The sequence below is a fragment of the Perca flavescens genome, chromosome 5 (genome assembly GCF_004354835.1).
Source record: "Perca flavescens isolate YP-PL-M2 chromosome 5, PFLA_1.0, whole genome shotgun sequence".
Taxonomy (NCBI): Eukaryota; Metazoa; Chordata; class Actinopteri; order Perciformes; family Percidae; genus Perca; species Perca flavescens.
In genome coordinates, this window is record NC_041335.1 from 12,117,122 (window position 1) to 12,140,669 (window position 23,548).

The 23,548-nt window shown below is 41.8% G+C and overlaps 1 protein-coding gene across 1 annotated transcript in view; it reads left to right on the forward strand.

Moving 5' to 3' along the window:
- The window catches only part of hmcn2 (hemicentin 2), a 54,813-nt gene extending 42,453 nt beyond the window's left edge, over positions 1 to 12,360 (forward strand). The window contains exons 63-82 of the mRNA XM_028577788.1: positions 57 to 247; positions 340 to 553; positions 703 to 837; positions 939 to 1,129; positions 1,820 to 1,901; positions 2,156 to 2,326; positions 2,632 to 2,784; positions 3,358 to 3,495; positions 5,128 to 5,249; positions 5,378 to 5,618; positions 5,735 to 5,794; positions 5,998 to 6,117; positions 6,291 to 6,425; positions 6,643 to 6,762; positions 6,921 to 7,046; positions 9,759 to 9,887; positions 9,978 to 10,271; positions 10,399 to 10,518; positions 10,604 to 10,730; positions 10,827 to 12,360. Of these exons, the coding sequence (XP_028433589.1) occupies positions 57 to 247; positions 340 to 553; positions 703 to 837; positions 939 to 1,129; positions 1,820 to 1,901; positions 2,156 to 2,326; positions 2,632 to 2,784; positions 3,358 to 3,495; positions 5,128 to 5,249; positions 5,378 to 5,618; positions 5,735 to 5,794; positions 5,998 to 6,117; positions 6,291 to 6,425; positions 6,643 to 6,762; positions 6,921 to 7,046; positions 9,759 to 9,887; positions 9,978 to 10,271; positions 10,399 to 10,518; positions 10,604 to 10,730; positions 10,827 to 11,205 (3,248 nt within the window). The 3' untranslated portion in view covers positions 11,206 to 12,360. The remainder of the gene's footprint in view (positions 1 to 56; positions 248 to 339; positions 554 to 702; positions 838 to 938; positions 1,130 to 1,819; positions 1,902 to 2,155; positions 2,327 to 2,631; positions 2,785 to 3,357; positions 3,496 to 5,127; positions 5,250 to 5,377; positions 5,619 to 5,734; positions 5,795 to 5,997; positions 6,118 to 6,290; positions 6,426 to 6,642; positions 6,763 to 6,920; positions 7,047 to 9,758; positions 9,888 to 9,977; positions 10,272 to 10,398; positions 10,519 to 10,603; positions 10,731 to 10,826) is intronic.
- The last annotated feature ends 11,188 nt before the right edge of the window (positions 12,361 to 23,548 follow it).

Here is a 23,548-nt window from a genome sequence, read left to right on the forward strand (position 1 = left end):
TAGCAGGTTTATGTTTAATAGTTATATCAATAAAAACTTATGTTGTTGTATTTCAGTCCCGCCCATGATTCCTCCTGTGCAGACGGACCTCTCGGTCATTCAAGGATTTCAGGCGCTGCTGCCCTGTGCTGCTCAGGGTTCACCAGAGCCCAGAGTGACGTGGGAGAAGGATGGTGCCATTGTGCCCAACCATCCAGGCAAATTCACTGTCCTGCGATCAGGAGAGCTAATTATCGAGAGGGCAGAGGTAAGTACGACCCAGTTCTCTTCGCTGCATTTTTAACTACATCTGTCTAGTTCTGGGTATACACGTCAGTTCTGATTGCTTTCTGAACACAGCCAGGGGATGCTGGCGTGTTCACGTGCGTCGCCACCAATGCAGCAGGCTCCGCGAGACAAGACATCCGGCTGTCCGTCAACATGAGGCCTGCCTTCAAGGAGCTGCCAGGGGATGCAACTCTGAACAAAGGGCAGAGTCTGGCCTTGTCCTGCCACGCTCAGGGGACACCATCACCTGTCATCTCCTGGACTGTCAACAACAGTCCTTACACAGGTATTCTCCTTTACACTGTGAGATGCACAGCACTGCAATAGTACCACGGTATTACAGTGCCATTGTGACAAAATCAATCTTGTTTAATCTATTGCAGTGCGAGTTCAAATATAACCACGTTATGCACTGACTGATGTAACATGTTCCAGGCGCCACTGTAGATGAGGCCGGCAGGAGCTCCGTGATCATCGAGAATGTGACCGCGAGTGACGCTGGGACCTACGTGTGCATAGCAGAAAACAGCGTGGGCTCCATCCGAGCGCTCTCATTCGTCCGTATCAGAGGTGAGCTTCCTGTCGAGGTTTAGCCGGGGCTATCCATTTAACAATCTATAGATACTGATATCACCTTGGTGATCTTGTAAATACGTGCTGTGCGTCTCCAGAGCCTCCGGTGTTGAAGGGTGAAGCCCACATGTCTCAGACGGTCATCCAGGGTGGCTCTGCTATGCTCGACTGTCCCGTCCACGGAGACCCCAGCCCGGTCCTCCGCTGGCTCCGGGATGGAAAACCACTGCTCCGCGCCATCCGAATGCAAGCACTTCACAACGGATCCTTGGTCATTTACAGCATCAGTGTAAATACACAGTTCCCATTATGTTTGGTTCATTTTAGAGCACTGAGCCTCTCTCTAGGCATTTTTTTGTTAAACTAAGTCACTCAAGTTTGACTGATTAAGCCCAAACTACTTACATCCATAAATGTTTTTCCAAATGTCTTGGAGAACAATGGAGCAGTATTCATCCTATCCAAGCTTCATCTGCAGTCCCCTTGGGTTGTGCGTGACTGTCCTGCAGCGTCCTGTTCCCACCTAAATCCGATTCAGTTCAGTCAGAGAGGCTAACAGCATTAGCAACAGAGGGAGGAGATGAACAGAACGCTGGATGTTCCCAGACTCTGCCCCTCTCTCCCCCAGCCCGTAACCTTGTTAGGTCTCTAACTGCTGCCGTAATTGCACAGGTTGCAGTTGAGACTTTCTCACAGACAGATGACTGTTCTTCCCACGGAGCACTCTAATGTGAAAATTCTCCTCGCTGGCCCAATATCTATTACAAAAAAGAATTTAATGGAATAAAGTCTCCTCTGCCCAGTAGAAAATGCCAGCTTTTATTTTTTGCTATGTCCGTTTTCTCTTACCATACAACTAGATGTGATATAAGACACAGTTTTGTCCTGGAGGTTTGTGGCCCCATTAGAGGAAAATTCTTCCTCAATGTGTGAGTGCCAATTAAGCCGAACTCTCCTCCTCTACCCGTTTGCTCTACAGGCTGCAGATGAAGGGGAGTACCAGTGTGTGGCTGAGAGTGAAGCTGGAACAGCTGAGAGGACCATTACTCTCCAGGTTCAGAGTGAGTTCTGTGCTTATAATTTCACACGGCGTCACAGGATATGAAATCAATTTAAAAGATACACACAACCGCACATGCAAGTTGTATGCATGCACGTTTTTTTTTGTATTTTTACCTCTCAAAATCTGGCTTCCCCTTCTAAGAACTATTTCGACTTATTCAGGCATTTTGTCTTCTATTTGTCAAATGTTGGTTTCATTTGATGTATTGCATATTTCATAGTGTCTCTCCTTCCTTTGATCTCTCCAACGCAGTCAATGGAGGCTACTCTAACTGGGAGGAATGGGGTCCATGTAGTAGCACCTGTGGTCAAGGCTTCCAAGAACGAATCAGATTATGCACCAACCCGGAACCAGCCAATGGCGGCCGATCATGCAGCGGTCCCAGTATCGACTCTAGGAAATGTCAAACTGGTCTCTGTCCAGGTCCAAATCATTTTTTGTTTGTCGTACTTCACTTTTTCAATATTAGCTGATATTTTAATGTCACCGCGTCACTGTCTCATAACGTATTACAACTTCTTGTGTGCATGAATGAACAAATTATTATTATTATTATTAAGGTTACCTTACAGACCGTGTACACACACCAAAAGGGCATTTCCAAATGTGAGCTATGGGTATTGTTACAGTATTTGTAATGAGATAAATGGGGCATTTAATGTACGTGTTACAACTCCGTTATAAATGATTACAAATTATTCAAATACATGTCTGTCTGGTGATGACAGGAGAGACTCCACGCAAGACCAGAGGCAGCCTGATAGGCATGGTGAATGACAGAGAGTTTGGTGTGTCCTTCCTGGAGACCAACATTACAGACAATGTGGAAGAGGGGAGCAGCACTCTGCAGGCACGCCTGGACAACATCCCTCCCACTGTGGGTAAGTGATCGCACACTATGTCCCCTTGGTTGATATCACATGGCTAGAGTCATGTTAGCGCTTGTGGTTGCACACACAAAAGTCGAACACAAGTGTGCATATATAAATTGTCCAAAATTGTGGGACAATCCGAGACGTAGTGGACTCAGAAAGTTCATCTTTGTTACTCACCTTCACATTGGCACAGCATGGGTTTAGCAAGCTTTTAAAGACAAACGTTTAAGATTTAAATTCATAGTAATGCAACCAATCTTTGCCTCTTGGCATTTACAATAAAGGCTTCTTTTAAATGGAAAAGAAAGAACGTTCATTCTTTTCCGAGACAAAAAAAGGGTGATTAACTCCGTGATGACCAACAGTTTATTTTATTTACCACTTCACTAAATAGGTAAGGATGTACCTTTTTTTTTGGAAAAGCTGGAGTATGTTCTGTTGTCTTTGTGATTTCTTTTGATTACGAAGTGAAAACAGGAGAGCTCATTTTTGGATGTGGTCCTAATCCTGTGTAGACTGTATGCACTGCACCTCTTGCAGTTCTGTGAGAGGCCACGAGCTGACGCTGTTTCGTCGTAGGTCCCTTGCTGCGGGTGCTGGTGTCTGCGTTTGCTCCCATCTACTGGACTACTGTGCTGCAGAGCGGAGCAGCCAGAAACGGCTACTCCCTCACTGAGGGCCAGTTCAGACAGGAGTCTCAGCTGGAGTTTGAGACCGGTAAGCTCTGCCCCAGATCACTTTCACATGTATGCGTGTCAATAACAAGTATTAGCCAATGGATATTTTTGAAAGACCTTGATTTATTTAGGGTAACGATGATTGCAAGAAAAGTTTTGTGAGCTTGGCCAGTTGCTCAACTCATCTGTTGCATGATGAAAATATGGCTTTGTAGATATATCACTCATGTATTCATGCCAACTTTTGTATAACTTGTGGTGAGTGTTTGCAGACAAACTAAAAAGAGCTCCTAGTCATAAGTCATTTTTTATATCTGTGAGCACTGATTGATGATCTTTGTTCTTTTGTAGTTTACAAAACGACCAGGAGATGGCACTACTCCCTTCTGACATTCATGAGTGTACACATGAATGCTATTACATAGCATAACATTTTTTTAGATTGCTTAAGCACTATTTTGAAAGCAGGGGCCGTCTTTTCAAAACACTACACACTATGAGCCCAACCACACACCCGATCAGCAGAAGACCTCAGACCCTTTGTAAAATGAAACACTCTTGCAAAAACTATACACTAATTTATAATAAACATAGTTTGTTACCATATGAAACACACAGTGTTAATTCACTTTGAACCAGTTACACACTGCTGTTGCTAACCTAAAACACTTTTAGCAATTCTACTTCTCAGTGATTAGAGTACTGTAAATGAAGAACAATACGTTCACAAGACCAATGCTGCAGACTGAGGAAATAATGATTGATATCATTTATTTCTCTCCATATACCCAAATCAGTCAACATGTCAACATGGAGAATCCCAACAAAACATCTTTTCATGCTACTACAGTAGTGTGCATAACACTGTTAGCTCAGCAAACAACAGACAAACATAAAATACTGTCTCCAGTACAGGTTATAACTACAGAAAAAAAAAAACACCAAAAAAAGATCTGAAAAAGTACAGAAAATACTAGACATTATCTCTTCGCCTAGCTGGATCTGGCCAGAGAATTTCATCAACATCACAGGCGATATATCCTCATTGGCAAGACAATGTGGGAAGAATCGTCCAATCCATCCTTGCACAGCTACAAGTCAACCTGTTCACAGGCGCCCTCCATGGCCTGAATGACCTCTTCCTCTACCTCCTTCTCCTCCTCTATGGATTCCCCCCTTTCTCCTCTCCTCTTCTTCTGACTCATTTCATTTTGGTTGAAGGCAGTTGAACTTACCTGCTGCATTTTGATACTGCTTAAACCTGAATGGTGTGTCTACAGTTTAAGCCATCATGTGTTTACGCACCTGATGGCTGTGTTTCACAGATTGGCTCATAGGTGTGGTCATTTGACAGTCAGTGCTTTGGAATTGCAAGGAAGTGACATCATGACATACTTCTGTGTCTAATGTATACAAGTGTGTTTAGTGTTTTGCAAATCACTGTGTGTATTGTTTAGCAAAAAGTATGAGGCTGACATTGTGCTTACAGTGGTGCACATCTGGGCCAATGGTTTGCTCCCTGAGTGTAAGGTTTTGATGATTGTGTAATACTTTTGATTTCAGTGTGTGAGCAATCGTCAAAAACTGTAATCCTTGAACAGTTTCAGCAGAGCACGCTCCCTTGTGCTTGTAAATGAGTGGTCATTTTTACTGTTTTAATCTCTTTAAACAGGGGAGATCCTTCGTTTGACCCATGTTGCCAGAGGTCTGGATTCTGAGGGAGTTTTACTGATTGACATCGTAATTAACGGATTTGTGCCTCCTTCGTTATCGTCCTCTCACCTGAGCCTACACGTGCGTTTACTGCTGCCCATTACAATGGCCATTTAAAGATCTCACACTATATCTCGGTAGAGAGTTTGACGACATGTGCGCGAGCTCCTCTTCTCTTTCTCTGACCTGATTTCTTTGGTGTACCGCAGGAGTTTGATGAGTCTTATGTGCAGACGGGCCAAGGGCAGCTGTACGCGTGGTCATCGCAGACCCACCAGGGAGGAGGAAACCCCATGGTGCTGCGCTGCAATCACAGCGTTATTTACGAGGGCCAGGAGGAACGCCAGGGCCCCGTGCTCCAGCTGCTCAAGGTTTCCGGGATGAACAGCGTCTACAACATGTTAACTCTCACTTTGGATTTCCACATCACTGCCAGCCTTCTCACGCCAGGGGGGGGGGGGGGGGGGAATGAAAAAAAAATATTTCAAACTTCACCATCACTACAGCACATGAAATACTGGATCTGAATGTTGAAACAGCCACGAACTAAACTTTTCTGTTTGCAGATGGTTATGGAGACACATGCCCCAAGGGTTTCATTCTTGACACGGCATCCTACTGTGCTGGTATGCTGCTTTTGCTTTTTTTATTTTTAATGCCTCATTTATCTTTGTCACCAAACCAGTTTTATTATTATTATCCAATGTGTCCTTGTTAGATGAAGACTACTGTGCTGGTATGCTGCTTTTTTTATTTTTTATTTTTAATGCCTCATTTATCTTTGTCACCGAACCAGTTTTATTATTATTATCCAATGTGTCCTTGTTAGATGAAGACGAGTGTGCGCTCCAGTCTCCCTGCTCTCACTCGTGTTACAACATAATGGGAGGCTTTTCCTGTGCCTGTCCCTCTGGCTTCACCATCTCTACAGAGACCAACACATGCCAAGGTGAGACCAAAAAAAAAAAAAAAAAAAAAAAGGTTTTGTGATTAATTACCAGATACACAATGGTAATGTCCCAGTTAAGAAATGTCCTAGTTAAGGAAAGGAAAAATCGTCTTTGTCATTTAATCCTCTGCCTCAGTATTTGGCGTCATTAATTGTGTTTCACTTGATACCAGATATTGATGAGTGTTCCCAGGGCTCACACATGTGCCACTACAACCAGCAGTGTGTCAACACAGTTGGCACATATCGCTGCCAGGCCAAGTGTGGACCAGGATTTAAGCCCAGCATCGCGGGAACCAGCTGTGAAGGCAAGTCACTGTTAATCACTGTTCAACCGTCTGCACAACATTTCACACAGAGCCATAACAAATTATCTTCTACTGTGGTTGTTGTTGTGCACGTTCCCTTTTCTTTGAAATTTGCGTTCCTCCAATAGTCAATCTAAATCTAGTTTTCCTACTCTACAGTATAGTGGATGTCCACGGTAGATTGATGAAGCCAGATGTGTCAATTGTGTGTTTTCAGATGTGGATGAGTGCCAAGAGTCTGCTGTCTCCCCATGCCAGCATCAGTGTCTCAACACTCTGGGCTCCTACCGCTGCATCTGTCACCCTGGATACCAGCTGTCAGGACACCGGTGCATCGGTCAGTCACCTAAACTATGTGGGACTCCCACGGGTTGTTAAGAGCTCCGAAAAGTCTCGGGAATGAAATAATTGTAACTTTCAAAACGAGGCATGTTAAAATAGGATAACGTGTTAGGGTAACTAAAAGCTCTGTTTGTAATGGTTGCACTTTCACAGACATCAATGAGTGCATGAGGAATGTTTGCCCGGCTCACAAGGAGTGCCGTAACACAGAGGGGGGATACCAGTGTTTCGACAGCTGCCCTGCTGGCATGACCAAATCAGAAAATGGAGCCTGCGTGGGTGAGTGCCTATCATACTTAAATGTAGCATTAAATCATGACGTCATTCATTTAGAAACACAGCATCAACTCATCTATGCCTTGATAGGGTTGGGTACCTTTCGGATCTGAACCAATATCAGTACCGATACCTGAAATTCGGTTCCCGGTACGCAACGGTACTTTTTTCAGTTCTTTCCCTTTGTAATTCCACAAAAAAAAATTTCAGTTTTAAAAATAATTCCAGACCTATTTATCCTATTTACTTAGAATATTATGTAATTTATTTAGAATATTTTACACTGACAGAAATTAAATAAAAATAAAACCCTTCCCTCTCTCCTCCCAAACCTGTCCCTACAACCTATTAAATTGAATAATTATTCAACTTTTATTCTTGTATTTGTATATTATTCTTTTTTAGCCTGTTTTATTTTCATCATGACCATTTGTAATTGCTCTTTAATGTTTCATGTAAAGCTCTTTAAATTGCCTTGTTGCTGAAAGGTGCTGTAGAAATAAAGTTACCTTGCCATAGAACCTCAGCCTGTCAGTCAGTCCCCAGGGCATAGAAACCACCGTTGTGCCTGCTTGTGTAACGTCAACAGCACCGCGACTGCTTTCGGCTCGCCATTAATATCACATCACAGTGAATGGTGTCTGCGTGAAGTTTTAAAAAACTGTGACCACACCTGAAACCGCTTTGTCGCCATCGCCGTGACTCTCCGGGACTTCAACAGAACTGCAGAGCCGACGTAGTTTGCTCCGTCCGCACCTCTGCGCTAGGGTTCTCCCACACGATTATTTTTTAAACGATTAATCTAGCGATTCATTTTTCGATTAGTCGACTAATCTAACGATACATTTTTCAATTAGCTATTATTTTCCCATTGCTCAATTATTAACAATTTAAATCTCCATTAATTAAAATTGTTTAACAGTGCACTGTTCAAGTAAAATTAATTTGTAGTGTAACCTGAATCCAGATGTAGGCTATCAATCCAACCACAAAATAAAGTCACTTTCAGGAGGAATACAAAAATAAAAACTTAAAGTAAACAAAGCAAGTGCAAAAAGAGTAGCCTGTATTTTCTTAACGGTAGTAGGTAAAATAATGAATAAGCTCTTGTTTAAAATCCAAGCTCTTGGAACACATTTTACAAAGTATACCAGGGGTGGCGAACCTGTGGCTCTTGAGCCGTATGCGGCTCTTTGCCTGCTCCTTTGAGGCTCTTACTGTGTGCTGTGTTATTGGTGGATTTTGTTTTGTTACTTTTTTAAACATTTCAGATAAGTTAAAAAAAAAAAAAAGCATTTGAATGCATCTGCCAGTACATTTGCCAATTATTTTAAAATAAAAAATAATGCAGCAGAGTTTTTTTTATGGACAGATTCTGCAACCTGAGGAAAAACAGCGGCCACAGATCACCTTCCTCATTAACCCTTTTACTGCTGAATCAGATTGTTTGAAAGCCCCTCTAGTGACAAATGAGTGAAAGAGTCGCTTTGAGTGGCCACAACTGAGTACAACCAAACCTAAAAAGGATTGTGGATAACAAAGACTGTCAGGTTTCACACTGAATCAATCTAAGTAAGAAAAAAAACCTATGAAAACTGCTATGTATTATGAGATCTGGAAGTCACTGTTGCTGTTGTAATGTGGACGTGCATGTGTTGTGTGGCTTTTTGCTATGGTGCGTGTTTTTTTGTGACTCTTAATGCTAAACTGGTTGGCCACCCCTGAAGTATACAGACTACCACGTTGTTGTTGTTGTTGTTGGCTTTAAGAGTAAAATACTCCCACAGACCGTGTGCCAGCCTTTGTCTCAACGTGTTGTTGAACTTGCGAGGTATCCATGCTTTCGCTGTTGCTGGAGGCAGCCATGTTATTTTTTAGATTTCTACGGCGCATAGACAGCGCATAGACGGTTAAAGACGCGTCGACGCAAATTATTTGTGTCGACGCATTTACGTAATCGACGACGTCAACTACGTCGACGAATCGCCCCAGCCCTACTCTGCGCGCGCATGCGTGTGTCGGAGCTCCGCTCTCTGTCAACATGCAGAGAGGACAAATAAGCTTGCGCTTACGCGCTCTCAGGTCCTGAAATCTGGCACCGTTTGATTTTACGTCATGAACCAATACTCTGTCATACAGACGTGATTCGGTTGGTACCGGTAAAAGTACTGTAGATGACTAAACACCTGCCATTTCACTGATTGATTTATCAATGGACGTTGATGTGACAGTTGGACAAATAACCTGGTTGTGTCTGCATTAGTATAACCAGTGGAAGCCAACAGGACTGTACAGACCTCTACATTTTTACGTTGCGTAACAACAGGTCAGATTTCACAGGATTGCTTTAGGGCACAAAACAGCAAGAGATCGCTGCTCTTTAAAAGCTAAAGAGTTTAAAGAAATCTATTAATTGATACTCAAAGAAAACCTTTGACCGAAGAAACAAAGATCCTCTTTATAACAGGATGCAACAAAGTTTATGAAAGTGTAGTCTTTGTTTTAAGAAACTTTAGAGTCCTAATAGCACCAACGGTGAGATAGAGGCTTTCAGTTTTTTTCCACTATGGTCTAAATTATTGGAATTTTCCTAAAAGGTAACACAGTTATATGTAGCATTTTAAAATTTGGATAAAGATGATCACAAGAGTTACAGGAGATGTAAATGTAATGCTGATGTTTGTGCTGATATATTGTTAACTGCATATTTTCCAGATGTTGACGAATGCCAGGATGGAAGTCACATGTGTCGTTACACTCAGATCTGTCAGAACACAATCGGAGGTTACGGTTGTGTGTGTCCCAGAGGTTACCGATCCCAGGGAGTAGGCCTGCCATGTCTGGGTACCACATCTGCTGTGTCTGTTTTACACTACAACTCACCAATGACATTCACGCATGATAATTTACTTGAGCCTTGCTCTACCTTTTCAGACATTGACGAGTGCCAGCAGAAACCAAACCCTTGTGCCTACCAGTGCCGCAACGTGCCTGGCAGCTTTAGGTGCCTGTGCCCTCCTGGTACTGTGCTGCTTGGAGACGGGCGCTCCTGTGCGGGGCTGGAGAGAGGGCAGACCTTCACCAATGGCACCAGAGTCAGGGCAAGACTCCGCCCACAGCTGGTGTCGTCTCTCGGCCGGCCAATCCTCTCCCGTTCTCCTGGAGTGACTCGCATCACCAGGCAGAGCTGTCCCGTGGGCTACACCAACAGAGACGGCACGTGTGTTGGTGAGTGTGCGTCGAAACCATCAAATACAGCATTCAAAACTCGCTTTCAAAAAAAATATATATACATACATCACTCCTGTCTCGTCGACTCTAGATTCTAACACTCTTCGCGTTAATCTCTGTGCAGATGTAGATGAGTGTCTGCTCAGGAAGCCATGTCAACACGAGTGCCGAAACACCATTGGCAGTTTCCAGTGCCTGTGTCCCCCTGGCTACCAGCTCTTACCCAACGGCAGGAGCTGTAAAGGTAAGAGTTTTATATAAACCGTAACCTTCTTCCTCCCTCCTCCCTTTTAAAATGATCACAGCTAATCCGATTTCTCCACCTCTAGACATCGATGAATGCGTAGAACCAGGAATCCAATGCGGACACAATCAGATGTGTTTTAATACCCGAGGGGGATACCAGTGCATGGACACACCCTGCCCTGCGTCCTATCAGAGTGGACGAAGCCCCGGGTAAGTCGCATGACTGAAAAAAGTTTTGAAAAGTGTAATTACAATAATTAGGCTGTAGATACTGACGCTTTCCTCTTTCGCGTTGGCCTTTTAAAGGACGTGCTACAGGCCCTGTTCTCTGGACTGCGCCACGGGAGGCTCTCCTCTGCTCCTGCAGTACAAGCTGCTCACTCTCCCCTCCGGCATTCCAGCCAATCACAATGTGGTACGACTGTCGGCTTTCTCAGAGTCGGGTGTCCTGCAAGAGCGTACGTCTTTTACCGTCCTCGAGCAGGAGTCAGTGTCAGGCGGGACGGGCCGGGCGTTTGGCATCAGAGACGAGGCGGGCCGGGGGATCATCTTCACCCTGCGGGCTCTCAACAGTCCGGGACTAGTGCGCCTCAAGGTGCAGGCCACCACCATCTCGCCGCAGGGCCGCATCACCTACCAGAGCATCTTCATCATCTACATCTCCATCTCAACGTACCCCTACTGAGCCTCTGTGCTGCTTTACAGATGACTCTGCCTCCCAGTGGCCTCTGGAGGCCTCTTACCCGCAACGCCATTCCCCCCCCCCAAGACCCTGTGCCTCGGACACATTAGGCCATGCAAAGAAGCTCTAACATACTAACAGAGAAGGTGGACATGGTTAGTTAGTGGAGCTCACGAAGATGTGTTCACCCATGGTGGAAAAAAGTCCTTTACAGTAAATGTTCATTAGGCTCTGTTGAATTAATGATGGAGCAGAACCTACGCTGTAGTAGAAATCTGAACTGATAAACATGCTGGATGAACAAAATAGTTTGTAATTTTGTTCATATTCACTATACGCCCTATTTGGGGAAATATCTTTCTAACCAATATCTGAAAATGCAGAATGCAAAGAAAAAAAAAATGTTATGTCAACCAAGCACTGAAGTTATTTAGTATCCATCAAGAACTACCACTTTTTTATGTTCTGCTATCTATCATTTTTTTCCTGCTTATTTTACAATGTTGTCTAATTCTGGGACAGATTTATTCCTACACGAAAATACAAGCCCTTCAACAGTTATGAAATTGTACACTTTTGTCCCCTACTACTTTAATTTATTGAAGTCATTTGAACACATCACTGGTTTAAACAACCCCTAGTCCCAGAAGGTTTGAATTAATGAGGATCTACTAGTAATCATGGTGACAGACCTTTAATGGCACACTGTAACATTGGCTTGTAGCTATCTAGCAAGCGACATTGTTTCATCTATTGTAGGGTTTTTTTATACTCTTTTATACAAAAAAAATGTATCACGTGGATGAGGTTTAAAGGTGCTAATCTGAATGTACTTGAGTGTTTAAAATACTAACCACAGAGTTTGACTGCACTTACTTTCTGCAGTGGTGGCATTAGCTACAAAATGACATGGCTTTCCTGCATTCATGACGCTATACACATTTCAATGCTCAATTCAACATTAGAAAGAGTTGGCGTTCAGTAATCAAACGTGTGCCATCAATGTACTAATCTGAGAAGGGAGGTTATCTGAAAAGCCATAAAATGCTAACAGTTGCAGTAAAAATGTGTGTTCTACTCCTGCAGATTAAAGAAATATGTCCCTGTTGCTGTAAATGAGTGTCAAGTATTTGTAGAAATAAAATGGACAACACTTTTGTTATTGTCTACGTCAGATCTTCAACAGGGCATCCGCAACCCCTAACAGTTACTAATTATTGATTTTTTTTTTTTTTTTTTATTTCTCCAACATTTGGACTAAAATATGTCTGAAACTACACATTAACATGAATCCGTATCCACAGATACAGTTACTGTGAGCTTAAGGATTCACTGTGCCTTTCTGTATGTTTAACATTGAAACATGATGTATAAATAATATATGAATATCCATCCATTCGGCCCAGTTTAATATGCAACTCAATTTCATACAATATACAGTATGCAGTAGGGCTCTCTTTCAGCTCTCTTTCAGCTACGGGATCGTGGCCTAAAAAAAACCCACCAACAACATAACATAGTCTCAGTCAGACTTGGTTATATCCCATTGTAAATCCTAGACTAGCATTTTACAAACCGCATTTTGCAGCTGACAAACAATATTGCTGCAAACATGTACTATTAACCAGTGGGAGAGCTTACACACAACCTACTCAGGAAAATCCATTTGGCCACAACAGTAAGAATGACGTATTAACCCTGAGAACAGATGACAATCTGGCTTTTAGATCATTTCTACCCTGGGATTTTCTGACCAAAGCCTTCAGAAAACCTAAAATAATATCTTTCCTACTCTGTCATGACTCCTCTGAAAATGCAGTAAAGGGGACCATGGGGATTTATCTCTGACTTGAGTCTTTGAAGAAAAATATAGAAAATGTTCAGTCTTTAAAAAAGTTTTGCTTGCTAAAGTGTTTAGGGTCAGTGTAACGCTTATCGGTTCAATTTTCTAAGCACAAACGGACATTTGGAAAAACAGAAAAATGGGTTCAAATATCCAATTTTTCATTTTTTTCCACCTTGACAAATAAAAAAATTGGATTCAATACTGCATTTATTCAATACTGCATTGGTATTCTCTCCCTCGTTCCGCCTAGCTACGCCCCGCCCCCCACTTGAAACCATCTCTGCACCTCTGACCCCAAAGTCTATCAGTTTTTTTTTTTTTTTTTGGTCCATATGCAGTTAAAGACCTGCATATTCCGCAAAGTAGAGGAAGAGAATACCATTGCAGTATTGAACAATTGGAGCTCAGATGCAATTTTGTAGTTAAAAAACAGAAAATTGGAAAAACAGGTTAAAGATCCAATTTTTTAATTTGTCAAGGTGGAAAAAGATGTAAAATTGGATATTTAAACCCATTTTTCTGTTTTTCCAAATGTCCGTTTGTGCTTAGAAAATTGAACTGATAAGCGTTACACTGACCATTTAGCACCAAAGCCTAAATTAGCTTTGTATTTTTTTGGGAAGGGGTGGGGTGTTTAAAGACTAATCTATGCAAAATCAAAAACAAAATTGACCATCTGTCAATTTTCTATTATTTCACAAATGATATAACATTGTCCGACCCACACAGGTAGCATCAACGTTCATAGAGGACTAATTTCTGATCTTATAATGTGTTTTAAATCAAGACTCTTTTACATTCATACATAGGAAGTGATTACTCATTGACTGTTGTTCACTTTGGAAACATTTGCAGTAAATTATCAATGCCTCAATACCTCAGCTGCTCAGTAGATGGAGCAGGTTTGTTCTCAAAATGTTGAAACTGACTGTAAGATCAATAAGAAGTGTTGGGTCCTCGGCGCTCTGGGTGCATTGTTGCTCTCTTAGCTGTCATCACTGTCGTATTTGAGGCTACTGCTTGTAATAGCACGGAGCACATTAATCTCTAACAGGAAGGAATTTCAACATTACCCCTCTAATGGAAACCCTCGGAGTTACCGGACAAACTTCTTCGCCTATGTAAACACGGTTATGCGGGATGAGGTTATTTTTGACACCGGTGTCATGTAACTGACCAGCTTGGAGAGCTTGTACAATTTGGCATCTTTAATACAGAGCACGTGTTTTGCTGTTCTTTTCCCTGAAATGACTGTTAGAGCAGGTCATGGAAAGCTGACCTGAGCTGAGCTGAGCTGAAGGGGGTGTGTTTGTTGATGGTTCAGTGTGTTTCTGTGTGTGTGTGTGTGTGTGTGTGTGTGTGTGTGTGTGCTTGCGTGGGCAGCGGTAGCCTCAAGTTGTTTAGATTTTTGCTGTTTCTATGATGTGGTCATTAGCTTAGCCTGGATGTTAGGAATAACAAGTGGTTGTGAAAGAAATGTTTCAATACTGTGTGTAGCTTTTATACTTGCTCCTATTAAGCTACTACTTTAAGTAGTAGAACCTAGTTTTCAATTGCTTTCCAAAAGTAAAAAAAAAAAAAAAAGTCCATCATACAAAAATATCACGACAAAATTATTAGCAAGAAAAACATATATTCAGAATATAGATCTGTTTAAAGCAGATCAAATCATTGTTGCTGTCCAGCTGGGCCCTTAAATTCAATACGTGTTCCGTATTTTCCACGTAAGTAACAAACGCGGTAAGGATTTCTAAGCTATTCTTCCTCATAACTGTGTTTCTAAACAAAGAGCCATTAAACGTAATTCTTTTTGACAATGGTATACGTTAATTAAAACAATCTGTGCTACACATTTAACATCTCTGAACCATGGGCAATAACTAAAGCAGCAGCAGCAGCAGCAATATAACTTTAACAGGTACGTGTAAATAGAACAAGCAGACGTTGCAAATAATTAGAAATAGCATTAAAAAGAAAAGAAAAAAGGACAAAAAAAAAAGATAGCATTACTTTCTTAGAAAAGCAGCGGGACTGCACAACAAACTGGAAGCTAGTCATTCATTAAGGTTTCATAAAGCTTCAAAAATCTCCTGGAACACACGTAAATACACCGAGAGGCAGACCGGAGGCCTTTTCCACTTTTCTATTAAACACAAAGAATTAGTGGAAATGAATGCTTAGGGCTGAGAGATGGCTACAAGTACCATCTCCCCTACTGCTTTACACAGTCAGGATGTCAGGGGAAATGGGGACTTACTGTGCTCCACTCACTAATGAGCACAACACTGCTGCTTATTAGGAGGTATAAGAGATGGAGCTCAGAGCATGACCATTACAGTATTACCAAATTAAACATTTTCACAGAAGAACTGGTAAAGTTAAAGTCCTGTGAAACATTTCACTGTGTTCTATATTCTGTCTGAGATCTAATGCCCCCTGTCTTATTTGCCAAATCGGACATTGTTTGACCCCCATAGTGTTTATTCACAGCAACACAGACCTTAAAGCTGCACTTACTGATATTTTTTTTTTTACACGAGCAATCGGTCAAATGGCGATGTGTGATACGAAAAGCGGTGGTGACAAATTATCACTCAAATCTGAAGTTGAACTCTTATGGGGCATATTAGATAGAGTTGGGCGCAGTATTGAATTTTCGCGGTGACGGCCGTAACAAAATAAGCATTTTTGACAAGCATCGCTCCCTTTTTTATCAAATGTTCTGTGTGTGAAGCAGTGATAAGTTTGACTCCGCGGTCGCCTTGACACGATCGTGTCACTGCTGTAACGTGGCAACCGCGGCAGGCCTAATGTTAGCGCCTTTCAGCGCATTGTTTTGGCAATTTACTGTTTTGGTTCAGTCTCTGGTCTCATTAGCATTGTCCGGATGCAGGGAGCTGTTTTCAGCAACAACATAAAAAGCTCTGATACGAAACATACTGTACACTGCGTGTCCAGCACCGAACAGCACAGAGACAAAGAAAGTGACTAGCTGCTGAACATAAAGCATTTAGCTATTAAGGAGCCATGAATTTCCTTCTGGAATAAGTGAAAACCAAAACAACGGTAATAGGAAAGTAAATGTGTTGGAAATGAGTGTTGCGGTAGCCTAGGAATCTAGACGCACCCTAGCGGCAGCAAATGTAATGTCTTTTCTTTGAGAAAAGAACAAAGAACGGCACTGAAGTCATTCTTAAAAAAGGAAGACGTGTTCGGAGTTTTGCCGACCGGATGGCAAAAGTTTAATCTATCAACCAGCGTTGCTCTGCTTGATTGCGCTATCCTATTGCGCGCAGAGGGGAATTTGAAAGACAACCATTTATCCCGCCCCTCGGCCTGAGCCCTGCCAATGGTGAGTTCCCAGACCCAACATCTTGATGTGGGTCTGGCTTGTTAGACTAGTGTTGCGGGGCTTTTTAAATCATTGTCTCGCTTTTCCTATTAACTGCTGTCAAATTGCAGATTCCAAGATATGCCAAGTTACAATTTAAACATGACAAAAAGTTATTTTTACATGATGTCAGTTTATGTTCACCCAAGAAGTTTGATTCAATTTCTTAGATACATTTCTTTGACACTGCACAAATGGCTGTCACTTAAAAAGCCTGACAAGTTTTTTTTTTTGTTCGTCTGGAATCCAAACTAGTAATGAGCATGAGTAATGCCCCAGCTTCAGACTGTCTGTAACTAAGTGTGGGGCGATTGAGTAATACTATGATGTGGTGACTGAGAACTAATGCTAAAAGTGTAGTGGAGGATGTGGAGAGTCTGTCAAGACTCCATCAGCAAGTTCAAAAGTATAGCTGCGGACAAAATAGTGAGTCCACCTGTGTTTGCATCATTGATTTGTCATTTTACTTCATTGCCAGATGTAAAAAGAAATGTCAGCGTCAAGTTTAGAACTGGTTCTTTGAACGTTCAAATGAGCTTTAAGTACTTGTAAGACTGACTGTCCCATTAAGGAACAATCACAGGTCCAAGTCCTTCAACAGTCCTTTGTCCCCTCTGTGTGTGCTTGTGCAGGCCTGAGCCCTGCCTCCTTATTAACTCACACCGGCCGACGGTCGCCTAACGCCAGAAATGCTAATGTAATCAGCCTGCACACTGCAGCGACTTGTGTTTGAATGTAAAGATGTTGGCAACATGTTTTAAAACCATTATTGATAGAATTGCACTAGCACACACTTTGTCAACATAGCACTCGAGTGTGGAGACAAATTTATGAAACTGAAGTACATTTTCCAGATGACATATTAAGTTTCTCGCTTCATGTGGTTGCAGTGCCAATAAACGTGATAATCAGCATACATATGCAGCGCGTTCTTACCCAGATCATTACCCCTATGCCTTGCTGGAAATAACGTGTGCACAGATGAAAAGGATGCGATGGTAATATTTACTTGTCGCCATGGCAGCAGTGAAATATACAATAAAAATCTTTTAACAAGTAGGCCAGTGATAAAAAAATAAATAAAATAAAAACTTAAGTGCGAAATAATGCAGACATGGCGCATAAACGATCATTTGAGGTGATATGTCTGTTATAAACCTGGGAGGTTATTGCTGATGCATGTGCACTGATTTTCACCTTTGCTTTGTTTGTGTGTGTGTGTGTGTGTGTGTGTGTGTGTGTGTGTGTGTGTGTGTGTGTGTGTGTGTGTGTGTGTGTGTGTGTTGCAATATTGCATCTGTGTTGATACGCCTGTCTTCCCCCAAAGGAGAAATGCTGATCTTTGTTTTGATAGAGGCTGATAGATGTTTCAGAGTGTGCATGAGCTCATAGAGATATATGCATTACCAACATGAAATACTGCTTCAATGAAGGACTGCCCCCAAAACACACTGTGTGGTACTTCTTGACATCATTTTTTCAGCCAGCTTGACAATATTTCCTGCACACGTAAGGGAACAGCTTGCCAAGAACATCAATGAGCTTTTGGACCAGTGTTTACCTTTTACAGCCCTGTGGAGGACTTCATATGGCACATGTCTGTAGAATATGCAGCCAATGATATCATCACTAACTGTTGCCGGGACAATCAAGCTCTGCCAACCACCCACAATGCTTCCTCGTTCTAATAAATGCCTTCAGGAAATGCAGGAAGACACCAGCCTGTTGATATCTGGGGTAACACTGGCATGTGTTCTAAACATGTTGGCTGCGACGGAGCTGTTGTGTGAGTGCGTGCGTCTGCTACACTTTTAATGTGGGCCAGACGCTGACTTCATCGCCACAACGCTTACCACAGTAGTTCCATCCATCCTGCTTCCCAATCCTCCAGCCAAGCCCTGCTTCCTGCCATTACTCCCTGGTGCTGCATATGGGGGGAAAAAGGGACTTGTATCAAATCCTACCATTATGTAGCTACGGATGGAAAGAGGTAAAAGGACTACCACGTGGTGAAAAAGAGAGAGCCTGCACAGTTCTTTGGTTGCATTCCATACAAAGTCTCAAAGCTACTGTTTTGGGTTCGATTTTGCGGTTAATATCATTCACGTCAGCCCAGGCACAACTACAGACGCCAGATTAGCTTGTTCCTCACACACATTTCTCCCAAGAAAAGTTACTTTCCAGGCTCAAATGAAGAAAAACTATGATGTCTTTTACAAAAGTCAATCATAGCATACTGGAAGCAGTAGGTAAATGCAAACAAAGCATGCATAATTCGTTAATAAAACTGCAAACTGAGAAATACAAAGAAAGACATGATGCTAAATAGAGCTAAAGCAGTTAAAGCTTCTATAATCAATAATTGGTTCATTCAACAGCAGCAGGCAGCTGTTTTCAGCAAAAAGGGCTCATTACCAAACTGCACACACAGTGGCGCATTTAGCAGCTAAAGAGCCAGATGTATCCCATAGGAGGTGGTAGAGAACAACAAAGAGCTAAATGGAAAGGGAATATTCGATCTGGCCAAAAAACATGGACCCAAATACTATTGCATCAGCAAATCTGCAACTGTCCCCTCCACGACCGTGCTGAACATTGGACTGAGAATGCACGTTTGCTGCCCCCTCAGGATGTTTTATGTCCGCTCCATTAGTGAGGTCAAAGTCTCCGATTTTTCCAGACCCCACAGTTGTTCACTAATAACTCCGCTGAGATTTACTGCCCTGTTGGACAGGTAATTGTCAATCCTGCTCCAGTGATTACTCTCAGACACAACCCATGCTGTGTAGGATTGGTGGTAAAGAAGTACTTTCTCACGCCAAAGCTAGAGGGCCTTAGGCTATCTACAAAAATACCAATGTGGCAAATGACTACGCCGCAAGTTAAAATAATGTTTCATCTTAGGTTGCCTCTGTATATCATTTCCCCCCCTATCGAAACTATTTGGTGGGTTCTGTGTTGCAGAAATGTAATATCTAAGAATTAAGAATACATATCAAGGATTACTAATGTTTTGTAAATACTATACAAATATATTTTGGATTCTCAACAGGGACACCAAACCACACTTGTGTTTCCTGTTTTCGACCAGATGCCCTGCTAGTCCCTGTCTGTAATCACACAGTTGTAAAATGACTTTTTAAAGTTCAAGTTGTTCGTTTTGAGTGTTGTTCTACAGCTGTTCTCCAATCTGCAGACATTTACGGGACTTGTGTTCCTCAACTTCAAGATACGATTTAATAGACAAATACCTTTGGTACATCCAAACCAGCAAGTCACAACTGGCTGAGTGCAACACTCACGGTGCTTCATTCACATGCCTGGAATGGGATGAGATGGAAATATCATGGTCATAAATAGTTTTGCAACGCAGAGGTAAAATGGAAAGCCAAAAACAGCCCTGCAAGTGTGTTGATCCTCCCACACAGCGGCTATGGAGTAGCTGTGAGGTCAGGACACAGAATGACCTGTATCGTAATGATTTGACTCTGTAGAGGAAAAAAAAAAATCCACTCTCACCATTGGAATGCTACGTTTTAGACAATTTCAACAGCACTTTTAAATCATTTATGGCAGCTATTCTTATTTCCAAAAGAAACAACTGATAAAACATCTTGCAGTAATTGTAGCGGACCCAATAACTCTTCAAGAACTCTACTTGAGCAGCAACAGTTGTAGCTGTAACTGATTTCCTGCCTCTGATAAGAAGTCAGACACTACACAGATCATCAAACAAATCTGAGAGGTGAACATAGAGTTAATTGCAGGGTGACATCACGGAATACCCCCCCTCCCTTCCCCCTTTATAATTGCAAACACAGGATTACCTCACAAGAATAGAATGGATCTGTACAATGAAACTAAAATACTCCAACAAAGGCATGTTCTGCCACTTCTAAGAGTCAGTCGGTGCGGTATAGTTTTTAGCAGAAGACATTTGGTGTCCTAAAAGACAACATCCCACGCTACGAGCACTGTTTGTCTTGGCAGAACCTTCATTTTATCGCCGGTCCAAGATTTTCTGCTTTGACAGTTTATGAGTGTCTAGGATGTATTGGATCAGAGTTTTTCTTCCTGGAACTGAGCGAGCTGGTGGCTGACTTCCAGAGAGACCTGACCTCCAGCGGCGTGACCCCCCCCCCCCTAGGAAATGGGGTGGTACTGGAGGGGGCCGACAGCCATCCATCACAGCCAGAGCCCCGGGACACACGGTGGAGCACGACTAACAGCACTGACCATTTCATTTATCTTGAAATCCAATCCACACTTATATTTAGCTTGTCCTCTCCACAATTTACAACACGGACGGGGGCCAACAAAATGCCCCCGATTTTAGTATGAGACATTAAAGTGTGTTTGTGAAATACTACAGTCCATAGCAGCACACTGTAACTGCCTTGCCATTTCTTTGTTCTTGCTAAGATCTCGTACTGGCACACTTAGTGACCACAGAGATGAACCAACTAAAAAAAGAATAGATAAAAGAATGATAGATGAAAGTCAGCTGTCGGTAATAAATCAAGACAAGTGGGTAATGATGTTGGAATTTTATACTTTAAAGAACCAGTTAATATAGCTCGTGCCTAGAACCTTTCATCAAAAATCATATATCAAGGTCGGCTCACCAGTTGTAAGCACCAGAACATCTATTGAAAACAGAGAAGATCTCTGTTGGACAATGTAGTGTATGCATGCTTTTTTACAGCCAAACACAAAGCATGTATCATCTTAAAGCATATCAAGACTTTGCACAATCCCAGTATAACCACCCCTTTGCTCATTGATCAAACACTGAAGTGACTCACACCTCAACAATAATGGAACATTTGGCATGACTAGTGTTTGATCTACCAGACTGTTCATGTCTACTGATAAAATCTAATATTTGGCTCAGCAGCATTCCTCCAAAACAGCAACACAAATGAGCTACAGTGTATGTTTAGGGCATACAGTCAATTACTGAGGGCAATATAGTGGTAGGTTTAGGGCGAGGCTACCGGCCACACTTGGCCCGTGTGCTCCCTTTATTTTGACCCACAATGGCATTTGACATGCTTATGCTTATTCTCCTCTTATTTTAAAAGTGCTGTAAAATCCTAACCGTAATGACTATGAAACGTCCATTCTGTACTGATAAAAAGTACTTAATCTAAATTGTACGGCAATGTAAAGCAAAGTGCTGTAAAACTTCCCTATTAAATTACACCCCTAAGTTTTATCTACGAAGAATTTCAAGAATTACGGTATTCTTCAACATCAACGTTTATTTTTGGCCCGTGGCCTTCCAACCAGATACATTTTGGCCCTTCATATGAAAGAACTTGGGCACCTCCGGTTTAGGGAAACATGAAGCACTAGCACTAGCTAAGCATTAGCACATTGAGAGTCTGTAAGCTTCGTTCAGCCACCTGGCAGACAGAAGGAAAATGTAACGCCCTAAACTGCAAACCACCTCCTCCTTTGTAATAATACAAACTACATTGATAAATACAATTCTATTAATAGTGGCCAACATCTTTCATACAGACAGCTAATTATCATTAACAACACTTTACTACTTCTTATGAACAATAGATCCATATTATAAACTCTCAGCCAGGTTGGGTATAAACACTGCTATAAGAAAATGATTATGGATCAGACGTCCTCTTCTCCTCCTGGCTGGGTATACTGTACTATTCACCTTTAAGATATTTTTATCACATCTCACCACTCCGACAGCACTAAGAAGTATTGCCACATTACAGAGCACTACAACAGAATGCCGATTCATGAACATGCTTTTCCTTTTTAACTTGTATTTACTATTGGTGAATATATTGTGTCAGAAAAACTGTGAAGAATAACAAATGGCCTGATGAGAGTTATATTTAACTAATAACATCTCCTAGATTGGTTAGAAAATCCAGCTACTGATGCCTTGTGGGGACATACTGTATATTTGTAGTGGACGTGATAGAAAAAAGAATTCTGAAAATACATCCAAACCTGAAAACGTTTATGCAAATGATTTGCAAGTGGCTTAGCTAAAAATAACTGGATTAGGAAATCTTGACAAATTTAGGTACAAAAAGTAAAAAAAAAACAATGCCTGTAACGATTTCCTAAAGCCCAAGGTGACATCTTCAAATGTCTTGTTTTATCTGACCAACAGTCCAAAACCCAAAGATATTCAGTTTACAATCACACAAGATTACAGTTTTTCTCGATCGCTAAGACACATTTCTTGAAACCCTCACCCGTTTTCTCAAAACTGTAAGCACAAAACCAAATTCTTAAACTATATTCACAAAACACCTGACTCTGCTGGCAAAATCAAACAATGCTTCCAGATCATACACATAGCCGGTCAATAACAAAACACTACAGAGCATTCATTAGACATTACCTCAAAAATTCGAGAACACCGTGTCCATGGCATGTAGTTACAGAAAAAAATAAATGTTTATTTCATACAGTAAACACATTTTGCAATGAAAACAAAAAATGTATCACAACTTGTACAGTGAATATCTTGTACACCGCAAGTAGTGCAAGGACTACATTATTGAATGTTTGTATATCACTGTAGGCAGTTGTAGAACAATACAGTAATCCAACTGCAAAAGGCCAAAGAACAAAGAAAACGAAATGAAAAGCACATGACATTACACTAAAACATATTGTGAAACCGCTAGGGGTGCAAGATATATATCAGCTCAATATCGTTATCGCAATATCACGTTGCACAATATTATATCGAAAGAATAAGTATGCAATATTTTGTGGAGCGCTGCGTCCCGTCCGTTGGCTGTGTGGCTTAGTTGGGTTTGATTTAGAGCCCGCTTGAAATGCTGTAATGATCATCATTTCATTGGCCACTTGCACACGTTAGTGAACGTCGGCGCACGGGTCAACTACGTGACAAACACTGTGGAGCGTACCACGTGTGTGCATATTTAGACAGAGTGACAGTGTAAGTGAAGAAATAGATAGAGACAACTAAACGGAACGAATCAGAGAAGCGAAAGAAAAGTTGTGTCCTGTCCTCTTTATTTATTTATTTTATACTGTCCGACCAGTAAAACATGTCCTGTTCTGTAGACATGGTCCTTATTTATTTATTCATG